The 11,504-nt window shown below is 43.7% G+C and overlaps 1 protein-coding gene across 1 annotated transcript; it reads right to left on the bottom strand.

Moving 5' to 3' along the window:
* Positions 1 to 1,372: 1,372 nt before the first annotated feature.
* Positions 1,373 to 10,765, bottom strand: C1S (complement C1s). Its single transcript, XM_075109293.1, has 12 exons — positions 10,540 to 10,765; positions 10,007 to 10,071; positions 9,369 to 9,573; positions 7,924 to 8,101; positions 7,533 to 7,658; positions 6,673 to 6,872; positions 6,300 to 6,453; positions 5,950 to 6,065; positions 5,639 to 5,717; positions 5,247 to 5,384; positions 4,671 to 4,745; positions 1,373 to 2,603 (listed from the first exon to the last, which is right to left on the bottom strand). The coding sequence occupies exons 2-12, from the start codon at positions 10,009 to 10,011 to the stop codon at positions 1,810 to 1,812; spliced, it is 2,070 nt and encodes a 689-aa protein (XP_074965394.1). The 5' UTR covers positions 10,012 to 10,071; positions 10,540 to 10,765; the 3' UTR covers positions 1,373 to 1,809.
* Between the last annotated feature and the right edge of the window lie 739 nt (positions 10,766 to 11,504).

Raw genomic sequence — 11,504 nt, 5'->3', positions numbered from 1 at the left:
GAAGTATCTATCACGTACCAAAACAGAAGGTTCCTAATAGCCAGACATAGCACTCTGTAAGATTTCCAGTGGTTTTGCTCAGATTACCCCAGATGTTTGGGCGTGTCTGTATGATTTATGAAATTCTAATACATTGTTACAGTGGCACAACTGCATCATTATTGTTTCTTTGCCCATGAATAGTCACCTCTTTGCACAAGAGGGACATGAGCTAAGATTGCAGCCTGGACTAGTTACCAGGGATGGCCACTTCCCTTTTGCACTCCAAAAGGTGAAATCTGAGATGAGTTCACATACTTAGCAACAAGAAGGAATGGCTATAAAACTACCTACTAGATTAAAGTTGGCACACAGATACAAAAGTAAGAAGCATTCAACATCCTGTGGGTCACAGTAAGATCCTTGGTTACTAGACCAACAATAAAATCACCTTTTGCTTGTTACACAAAATTGAAGGTGCTTGAGCTGAATCCAGGAATCTATATGAAACCTCCCAAAGGCTGCACACATCTTCCTCACCATTTACTAGAATCTCAGAGAAACTTAGGCTGGAAGAGGATGTCTCTAGTCCAATCCTGTGCTGACAGCAGGACTAACTTTGGAGCTTCAGGGCCTTGCCTGGGCAAGTTATGAAGATGTCCAGGGGCAGAATTCCCCAGTCTTTTATGGCACTTGTTCCAGTGCTGACCCACACCCTGAGAAAAAGCCCAACTGGAAATTCCCATATTGCGATTTGTGTCTATTGTCTCTTGTCCTGCCACTGTTCACCTTTCTGATGAGTTTTGCTCTGTGTACTCTCTAGCCCTCCTTTAGGTGTCTGAATACAGCAGTTATAACCCCCTCTTAGCTTCCTCCTTTTCAAGCTGAACAAATCCAGCTTCCTCCTTCTTTCATCATATGCCATCTGCACCAGTTCCCTGACTACTTCAGTGGAAGGATATCTGTGAGCAGTTCTGGAGCAGAAGACACCCCTAATACACATCAGGTGAACTTCTCCCACAACACTACCTTCCCGAAATCAAGCAAGATTTATTTCTTATCTAGCACAATAAAGTTGGAAAATAAAGACCTGAGGAGAGGTGAATGAAAGGATTTTGAAGATATCTCTTCTGCTCAGCTTGATTCAGAAGTCTGAAGTCCTCATTGCTGCTAGTGGTTGGCCAATGAGATCCAACCACCTCAGAAGAACTTCATAAAGACTCTTAGGTAGAGAGGTGAGGTAGCACAAGTTGCAGCTTGACAAAAGCTGGCAGCGTAGTGGGGCAAAATGTGACTAGACACTTACTTAATTTAGGGAGAATCAAGGAGAACTAAGTCTAGACTGAGAAGAAGAAAGACAATACACACACACATTGTGCACATTGCACAAAAAAACATTTTGGACATTCTTTAATGCTGTTAGATATTATGAACATACAGGAAATTCATAAATCAGAAACCAGGCTCTGAGCCTATGCTAGGAACCAACAGTTATTCTCTCTTATCTTCATTGAAATCTCCCTGTCAGGTCAGGCACAGCTAGGTCATCTCCAAGGGGGAAAAAATGGGATAGAAAAAAATATGAGGAAGCAGAAGAAGCCTTTTTACGCAGAATAGCATTTTCTCTTATGCTACTACGAGTGGAAGAAAGAGACTTTCCTTTCCCAGACATAATGACAGTGGGAGGAAGAGATACATATTCCTGACTCTCCACTCAGCACAGACACAATGAGTAGGCCCGTTACATACACAGAGTGAACAGGATCACAGCCAGCCTGAACACGTAACCATCCCATTCAGAAAGGGTGACTGTGCTGAAAAGAGAAAGATCTAATCCTGCCAAACTTCTGCATCCTCATGCTTGCTCATGGTCTCTGTAATCCAGTCCAAATAACGCACTACCTTTGTGTAAAGACCAAAGGTACCACATTTTGGTCCCCAGGAGATCAGCCCAGCCACATAGTACCGTCTCTCATCAAGAGGGTCTTGGATGGCATAGGCTCCACCACTATCCCCCTTACAGCTGTCCTTGTCACCACCAGCACAGATCATATTGTCAGTGAATCTGTAAGCACTGGAATCAGCAGAGCCCTCTGGTTTTACAGATCGGCACTTATCCATGTCCACCACGGGAATCTGTGCCTTCCAAAGATAAATAGGCAGTCTTCCTCTCTCTCTCTGGCCCCAGCCAGCAATGTAGCCGAGAGTCCCTTCTTGCAGCTCATACTCAGGTGATTTACCAGGAAGACAGAGCGGTGAAATATTTGGGCCCATCTTCACAGGATCCCTCAGCTTCAGTAGTGCGATATCATTATCAAAATCAGTCCTGCTTTCTATGGGCTGCTGCTTCCAATCAGGATGGATGAATGAAGCCTCTGGGATCAGTCGCTTGGCCTCCCGGTTCAGAGATTCTATACCAACATTGATCGTCCCAACAAACATGCTGGGCTTGTCGTACCCCTCCAGCACGTGAGCTGCAGTCATTACCCATCTGTCAGAGATGAGTACTCCACCTCCTCTTGGATAATCAAAATACACCTGCCAGGGAAAGTTGCCCTTTTCTGCACGGGTGCCTCCAAAAATCTTTGCTTTCTCTTGGATGGGATTACTAGGCACCCCACAGACTGGAAAGGAAAACAAAAAAGAGGAAACAGATGGGAGAATTAGCAGTTACAAATACGGGGTTCTTTAGTACTGCTAAAAAGCCCATAGTCCCCTCCTTCCTGTGTCCCCTAAATCATTCTTGATTCTGAGTAACTGATGTTTATATTCTATGTCATAGAATTTTCAACTAGTATTTAAATTCAAGCTTGAATTTTCAAGCGAAGCTCCTATCAACATTCAATTTAGGCTGAAAATACTCATCCTCAAATTCTTGTTCTGGAAAGCAGTTGTCACCCCACCAGTGTTGAGTATGTCAAAGCTCACAATTTAATTGCATTCTAGTTAGCATTTTTCCTTTGCTGAATTATGTCCTGTAGGCAAAGGGATTGTCTTTGAAAAAATACTTGCTTAAGTTCTGAGAAATATGACATTGCTCTTTAAAAATATATCTTTTTGTGAACTCCAGATAGTCTCAGGTTAAGTGTTCAGGTTTGTCAGTGAATTTTTACCATTTTTCCTCACCATTCTTTTAGTATGTAAAATCTTAAGCAGTGGATTAATGGAGATCTTATCTGTAGGACTTATGGGTGCAGAGATACTCCATGCTCTTTGAGTAAAATGTTCTGTAAGGTTTTGCAGAATATGAACACTAAGGGCATAAATAAGGATGGTCATTCTGACATAGCTTATCACATTGCCTTATTTACATTGAACCTTTAGTCATATAGTCAGAGATTAAGGAACTATAGCCAGTAGGTAGCTTCCAATTTAAATGAAGCAGAGTTTGTTAAAGAATGTCATGTAATCATAAAAATATTCAGGTTGAAAGGTACTTCTCGATGTCTCTAGTTCAACCTGTAGAACCCTAACTGCCCTTCCCCTGCCCTCCTAACGGCAAAGCCAGGTTGTTCAGGGGCTTTGACAGGTGACTTCTGATCATCTCCAAGTGTGGTGATTAGCCAGCCTCTCTGGACAACAGTTCCAGTGCTCTGGGGGAGCATTTTTCCTTAAATACAGTCAGAATTTCCTTTGTTGCAACTTGTGCCTGTCATTGTCTTTTATTGCTGTGTCTCACTGAGAAGACCCTGGCTTCATACTCTTTGTAATCTGCTCCTGGCTAGTAAATTCCCTGAGCTTTATCTTAGAATTTGCCTTTTGCACTGTGCACTTGTACAGTCCAAGTCACTGGCTGAGCTGGCCCTAAAGAGGGTTGAATCTTCTTCAGCTGGATCTTGTACTTTTCCAATGAGGATTTGGGTGTTTGGAGTAGTGAACAGGCATCTACAACTAGCCCTAGGCATGCTGCCTCCTCTGAAATGGTAAGCTGAACAGCATGCAGAATACATAGGATTTAAAATTCTCCCTGTCAGCTGCAAGTTAAGACCCAGCCATAACTATCAGCAGACAGGAGTACGGGTAGTACCCATGCACTCCCCTCCTCATTATCTCCCAAGTACACAAAGGGAGGACGAGAAGATCCTTGACAGGGATCTTGCTTGAGCTTTCAGACACAGTAAATGTAGCTGAATACTGAAGGACACATTAAAACTTAAGGGTTTAGGCTATGACTTCCAGTGAGAGTAGCAAAAGACCTATAGCGCTACATCTGTAGTGCCCAGTAGACAGCTGGGCACTGCAGCCAGGAGAGGTTTGAAGAGAAGCTACAGATCTCAGTGTAGGTTGGGAGGGAACAAAGACAGAAAGGTCCAGCATTGTTGGACATCTCTTTTGACCTGTCAGTCTTTTTGTTACCTGCAATGCAGACAGAGATTTAAAGCACTGAACAACTTGAAAATGTGCACATTTGAAGGTGGTGAAACTGGTGGAGAAACACACACTGATACTTGAAGAGGTCCTGTTATACCAGATGTCCTATTATGTTGCCCACTTTTGTTTCCAGTTTCTTTCTGCTGCCTCATCTGACCTTTCATTGGTACCCACAGCTTTCAAAAATACCCTGTCCAATGTGATTCAAACAACATAGAAAGGATCAACTCTACCTTCAGGCTTAACAATTTAAAAATGGAGAAATGGAACAAGCAGTGGTCTTCATATGCCACATGTACCTACACAATTTTTGGTAGTACCTGGGACACATTTTGGTAGCTTTGTTCCCATCTCTTCGTTGACCCATTCTCCACTGGCTGAGCACTGATACACCGCTTGGAAAACACAAGAAAAAAAAGTGCCATAGGATACAATCAAGATGAAGAGAGGGTAAGTAGCATTACTGTATAAGATGATGTATTAACCTTCTCATTTCCAAAGTAAGCACAGCTTGGTAAGCATTGCTGAGATCTCCCTAGAAGTATCCCACCAGGGTGCTTCTGCTCCTATTTTGGAGCGACCTCATCTAATAGATTTCTTGAGTCCTTTACTTCTCCACCAGAAACGTGTGTGAGCTGTGACAAAAATCTCCATGGTTCACACACCAGGCAAATGGAGAGAGGACTTGCTAATGTATTTGAGGCCAAGTACAGACATTATTAGGGTGCATTAAACACAAAGGCAACACACAGCTACTGCCTGCAACCCCACACCAATAAGAACTTTTTCCCATTCTTGAGCTGATGGGATATAATCCCAGCCCCATTATGATGCCAGTACTGTTTCTTAGGCCTTTGATCAAAGAAATATATTTGTGTAGCAGAGGTAATGCTTACCATCCCTTTTGTTTTCTAGGGTATAGTAAGGTGCATCACACTGATACCGGAAAGCAGCTTTGTACAGAGGCTCATGAAGTTCAGAGACATATACGGCCTGGGCATTGTCAATAGGAATGGGATCACCACAGTTCACAGCTGTAGAGAATAAACAAAACCGATCAAATATAATCAAAGGGGCATCCTCACCTAACAATATGATTATTCTGTGTAATGGGGAGCCATTCAGCTCCTCTGGTCCCTGTACAGTCATCAGTGCTCACCTCCTCTATCCCTTCAGCATGCTCACAACCCAGTCCTTCAGCATTCTCCTAATCTAGGGATATAGTGGATCTAGAGCCTAAAGACTCCATTCCAGTCTGCTTCCTACAATACACAGATGGGTCACTTACGAGCACAGCTGAAATGGGAGTTGCTCCATTCACCGTTGTCCTGACAGCTGGAGTGAAAAGTCATGATGCTGTCTCGTTGCTAGGGAAAAGAACACATCATCCATGTAAGTCACTGGCCATAAAATATATCTGACACAGGCACTCCAGTGGAGGGTCCTCAAAATGCTGCAGTGGCTGGAAGAAGTTTCCACTTACTGCAGCTGTGGTGACAACTTTGAATCCCCAAAGGTGATCAGGACATGTGATGGGAAATAGCATCATGAAGCTGCTGAGAGGGCCAGAAGGGATATATGTTTTTTTATGTAACTTACCCTCACAATTTCGTAGCCTTCCACACAGGTCACCTTCACATTGTCCTTGAAGATATACCTATCCTTCTTTGGGTCAAGAACAGAGTTGGGGATGACACTCGGAGGACAGGTTATAGCTTTGAAAAGATAAGTGGAAATCTGTGATTAACTGGTTCAAGATTTACTCTGCATCTAGCTCCCAACTTCTTTCTCCCCAGTGATTATTCTCCCTAGTAAACAGGCATCATCTGTTTACTCAATAGCAGCAGCTGTGAACATGTTAATATGCTGTTCTGCCATAATTCTGACCTGGGACAAATTCTCTCCCTAACTTAGCAGCAGAGGGAACACTTTTCCAAGCATTTACTCACGATCCCCATAGTAGCGTATTTTCCAGCCTTTGTGCTGTACTGCATGGTCTGTCTGGAAGATTATGTCAAGAATGTTGTTCCTAGTTTTGATTTCAGGAGGACCTGGGAATTTGCTGCCACAGTAGGGACCAAAATGCTGCTTTCCAGAGACAAGCTGGGAAAATCACAAACAAGAAGAAATGAGAAATACCAAACACATTCAGCGATATATTCAAATATCTATTCAGTATATACATCTCCAAATGTATTCCCCAGAAGTTCAAAAGGCAACATAGCTGACAATAAAGTTAAGCAGTCAGAGGGTCTTCTGAATATGAGGATTTTGAGGGGAGATTCAGACCATCCTGACTCCCTCCCTAAGCCCCACACCTACTGTTAAGCTGTCGTGGCAACTTCCTTTTGAGTCAGCTGGTTCCACATCGAAGTCGCCACTGCGTATGGTCAATGCCACAAAGTAGCCTCGCCTCAGAGCCACTCGGTACTCACACCGTGAGTTCTCTGAGTAGTGGTTGGGATAGTTGGGGCTGGTAATCTCCCCTGATGGTTCAGTGAAGACATTTCCACTGCAGTTCACTAGGATTAAGGAAGGAACACCGGTAGGATTCAGAAAACAAATGGTCCATGTATGAAGCTGACAAGCTTTCCCTCTTCCACTATATCTCCAGTCTCCCCAGTCACTTGCATTAACCATGTCACAGTATTACATCTTTCCAAGAAACTGAAACCAGGGCCATTCTCTACCCAAATAACCAGGGACTTCAAATTCTAGTGGCCTTTCTTTTTACCTTCCACCTGCAGTTTAGGCCCCCTTCCCTCATGCTCAAATCCTCCTATTATACTCCTTTCAACATGCACCATTTGTGACTTTGCAATTTTTTGATTCAAGCCAAGCAGCCTCTTGGCCATTTTTGTGTCTCTATTGAACTGCCCTGCTTTGTCAGAGATTAAAAGATTCACAGATAGCAGTATGCTAAGAAGGGTCTCCATCAGAGTCTTTAAAGAATGTAATTTAGTAGTTTCATCATTCTCTTGACACAAAAAAAGAAGAATGTTAAGAACATGTTAATAGAAATTCCCAAAATCATGGTCTACTGCCAGTTCAGATGTGCACTGGGATGGTTCTTTCCCCAAAATATACCTGTCACACCTGGTAGAGAAGGTCTTCCATGTACAATACCTCACTTGGCCTAAATTAACTCTTGCTGTTGACCATAGCTCATGTAGATCTCTTACCTCCACACGTTCTTTTATCCTCATAGAGGAAATAATCTGGTGGACAGGTACAGAAGTAACCTCCAATATAATTATTACAGTAATGACTGCAAGGTTCCTCCACAAAATCCGTGCACTCATCCAAGTCTGCAAGTGTGAAAAGATGAATCAGCCAAGATTAGGAGAGGGCCCTAAGGGCAGAAGGAAGATGAGAAAGTGAAGCAAACACTGGTGGACAACAAGGAAAAGGTATCTCTAAGACAGCATTTTTAGTGGCCATATTGGAAAGCAGCCCTGTCTGCTGGGGTCTCTTTAAAATAAGGCGTTCTTGTAAGGAAAACCCTTCTGTCAGCTTTCCTCCCCTGCTAGCCTGGACACTACAGAGATTCAGAGGAGGATGTTTTAACCTTACCTACTGCAACATAGTAGGCCGCAAAACCAGTGAAATGCTCTTCATTGGAAAAGTCTGATTGGAAGTTCATAGTGAGGGTGTTATAAGGGACATGAAATTCCTCCACAATTGACGAGCCAGGGGCTTGAGGTTTCTTCCGTCCACAAAGCACACCTTCAACATGACCACCAGCCAGGATCTGCAGAAGAATGCAGAATGGTCTCATCTCATTACTGTAATATGTGTAATTACCAACTCTTGAGCCTTTCAGCTTATAGGTGGCTAACCAAAGGCTCCTAAATTGCAGGCATTTATCACAACATTCAGGTAGATCTCCAAAGGCACAGCTATGTCACATAGCTAGCAGGAGGGACCAAGGCTGCTGTGTCATTCACCGAGCTGGCCAAGGGCGGAAGACAGCCAGACAAGGTACAGCTGAAGAGAGACCCTAGAAAACCAGTTTCATGCCATTTGTAAGACGCTTGAGGAGTGTTCCCTCCTACTGACTTCCCAGCTGTGAAATACCTGTCTTATTTTCTCAGATACAAATTAATCCAGAAAGTTCTCTGTTAACATCCTTTCCTCAGACCCACTTGTACAAAAAATCAACACTGTGGTTCAAAATGCCAAAACCAATCACCAATGGTCTGCAGAGCAGTCTAACAGGTTCATTGGTTTGTTGCAAAAGGACACATGCTTTTACAGCTCCCAGCAGAGCACATCCCTCCTACTGTCCCACATTGGTTCTTTTCCAAGGTCTCCTTCTGGTGCTGCATCTGATCTTATTGCCCCTTTTCACACATAACTTTGCCAGATAGGATGGTCTTGTTTCTCTCTGTTTGTGTGGAAATGTTTGATCTTTTGTGCCTTGTGGGTCAACATGGAGCAGAGCTAGTGGGTCTCTAAGTTTTAAGAAATCTGTGGTGCATTGATCATAGAAAACTGTGGTGCAATGGACCCCAGCACTTTATCTGAGTGCCCACTATCCACACAAAGATCTCTTGATTGTTTTTAACCTCCATCATTTCCAACCAATTTCTGATTGCATTAAATCATCTATGTCCAGTCATGGATTAATTCTGAATCATTTCAGGGACAGAAAAGCAATGCCCTGAGAAAATGGTCCTTTTATACCTATGGTGCACTGGCTAAGAATATGCCTTGCAATAGGGAGGTGTCACTGATGGCTAAGAAGGCTTTTCCTATGATTTTAGGAGAAACGTGGGAATGGGGGGGCATTCATGGAACAATCAGTTGGCAGGCAATGTTTATGTGGTTATGAGGCAAACTCAAATCAACTCAGTGACTGCTAGTGCCAATACATTCAGTCATTTGGCCTTCTTGGAGCTCAGAACAGGAAAGATGTGTCTATCTCCTCTTCCAGCCCTGATCTTTGTACACAGCTTTGCTGCTCTGTGCTCTACTCACTTTCTTGCCTTTTTCTCTCTTGAGGATGGGGACAGTACCTTCACAAAGTCATATTCGCAGTTCTGTGATGGTTCAAGATCCATATGTGTGAAATAAAGGCGAATGCCATATCCTGAAGGGACCTGGATTTCCCAAGATTTCTGCACATCGTTGGGATACACCTGGGGATAATTGGGTGATAAGATCTCACCATACATGGAGGCTGCATCAGCCCAGACAGGGAGACAGAAGAAGATTAGGTACCTATGGAAAGAGTAAGGAAGATGACATTGCAGTAGTCTTCTCTGTGCAGATATGCAGATATACAGTCCCCAGTGAAAAAGCTAGTCTTTGGCTGTACATAGCATGCAGCATACCTCCTGGCTTTGGAGTTTTAATGATCAACACTGTGGCTGTGTGGGTCTTGTCTTTCTCCTTTTGCTTTTCACACAGAAGGAGTATGACCTCAGTCATGTTATATGCTCCTTTCCAGCTCTGTAAGAGCTGGTAATGCTGCAGGAGTTGAACACAAGGGACTTAAGTGCTATTCCCTACTTCACTGCCTTATTCTGGAGGCTACCTGGGCTATAAACACATTCGGATTTGTGAATCTGTACAGTACTACAGGAAAAACACCTAATTTATAAAATGAAATTATTATTAAACCTGAGTTCCCCTTGGAGATTCAATAACTCACCACATCTGGAAAAAGCAGATCTTCCTTTCTGAAAACTTTCAGGACTTGGACTTTGGAGTTATGGTCTGGGACAAAAAACAATGTGATTGATTAATGTTGCCTGTGCTTCCGCATGTCTGCTAGGCAGGTCAAAGACCCTAAAACCCCAGCTTGTGGAGAATACGTCAACTTTTTGCCTCAAAATCAAGTTAATATCTGTGTTCCTTCCTGCATACAGCAACCCCAAGCATCAAGAAGGGATGTTAGGCTCTGTACTGACAAAATGGAGAGATTCTCTCTATCTTGGTGCTCACTGATACTCACGTCCTCCCCTTATGACCATCAGCATCTCCAAACACCATGTTGGTGTACAGCAAATTAAGAGAGAAAGCACCTCCCCCCACCCCAGGGTACCAAACCCATTCTTCCCAGCAACCCAAAAATTATGCTAAGACCCTGGGAGTGGGGAGCAACTTGTCCTGACTCTTCTAGCCATCAGACAGTGACACTCAGGAATATTTTCCTTTCCTATTGCTAATGCTTGCAATATTTACCTTCTCTCCCTAGTTCGTGTCTGGTTTTCTTCTCTCTTCCCTTCTCTTTTCTCTCTTTTTCTTTTTTCTTCCTGTTCACACCCTCCTCCAAACGTACCCAAGGCTGGGGGCTGGGGAAGAGTCCTCTAACTCGCAATATCGCAGCACCCTCTACCTGTGGGATGCGGCTTCCCAGCCTCCCCACTGGGGTGAGATGCTCGGCTTGCCGGCTGTCGGCAGGAAGGGGAATTTCCAGAACAAGTTGCACAATCCTGTTGGCTCTGGCTGCGCGGGAAAGCACACAGATTCTGGTCTCTATTAGGCATTTTCGGGAAATCAGATGACTTTCGGGAAAAGGGAACAGAGTTATCGGCTGCCTCCCCTCTCCCCCTCTCTTTTAAAAGCTAGGAACAAAATCCAAAGGGTGGAGAAAAGGGAGAGTCCACGTGAGAACTGGTCCACTTCTTTTGCATGGAAAAAAAATGTTTGACCATCCTGTCCAAAGACCACTTTGCCAGACTCCAGTCTGTTACTGCAACCTGGTGGCCACAGGGCTGCTGCCACTGCTCCTCATCTGATGCTTGAGAGACCCTTTTTTAGGGGGAAAAAAGGAAAAGATAGTGGCGTATTCAATATTGTGTTTCTCTGAGGCTACCAGCAGGAGTGCATTATTTTGCTGGTTTTTTGTTATGGGAACAGTCCTGTAAACAAGAACTTGACCAAAAACTCATAACTACCTCTTTATTTACTGAATGACCTTCATGTAAGAACAACTGTTCATCAGACTTAGCTCTGGAGCAAATTAGATCTAAAACCCTTACAGAAAGGAGTTTCAAGGCTTATGCCAGGTAGGACCCTTAATCCAGCCAGTGCCCACAAGCCAAGACCAAAATACCACTGTACAAGCTAAAAGACCTGTCACTAATTCTCTAGAAAACCCCTCCTCTTCCCAAACCAGCTACACCAGGACTGGACTATAAACAAAA

Source organism: Phalacrocorax aristotelis, chromosome 1 (genome assembly GCF_949628215.1).
Source record: "Phalacrocorax aristotelis chromosome 1, bGulAri2.1, whole genome shotgun sequence".
Classification (NCBI taxonomy): domain Eukaryota; kingdom Metazoa; phylum Chordata; class Aves; order Suliformes; family Phalacrocoracidae; genus Phalacrocorax; species Phalacrocorax aristotelis.
The sequence above is the reverse complement of the archived record's forward strand: the minus strand, read 5'-3'. Positions and strand labels throughout refer to the sequence as shown.

What these genes read in the sequence shown, in the direction of transcription:
- C1S (XM_075109293.1), bottom strand. An exon ending in CTCCCATTTCAGCTGTGCTC is followed by an intron (nt 5,385 to 5,638) that starts GTAAGTGACCCA and finishes TATTCTCTACAG; the next exon opens with CTGTGAACTGTGGTGATCCC. An exon ending in CCTAGAAAACAAAAGGGATG is followed by an intron (nt 4,746 to 5,246) that starts GTAAGCATTACC and finishes GTGTTTTCCAAG; the next exon opens with CGGTGTATCAGTGCTCAGCC.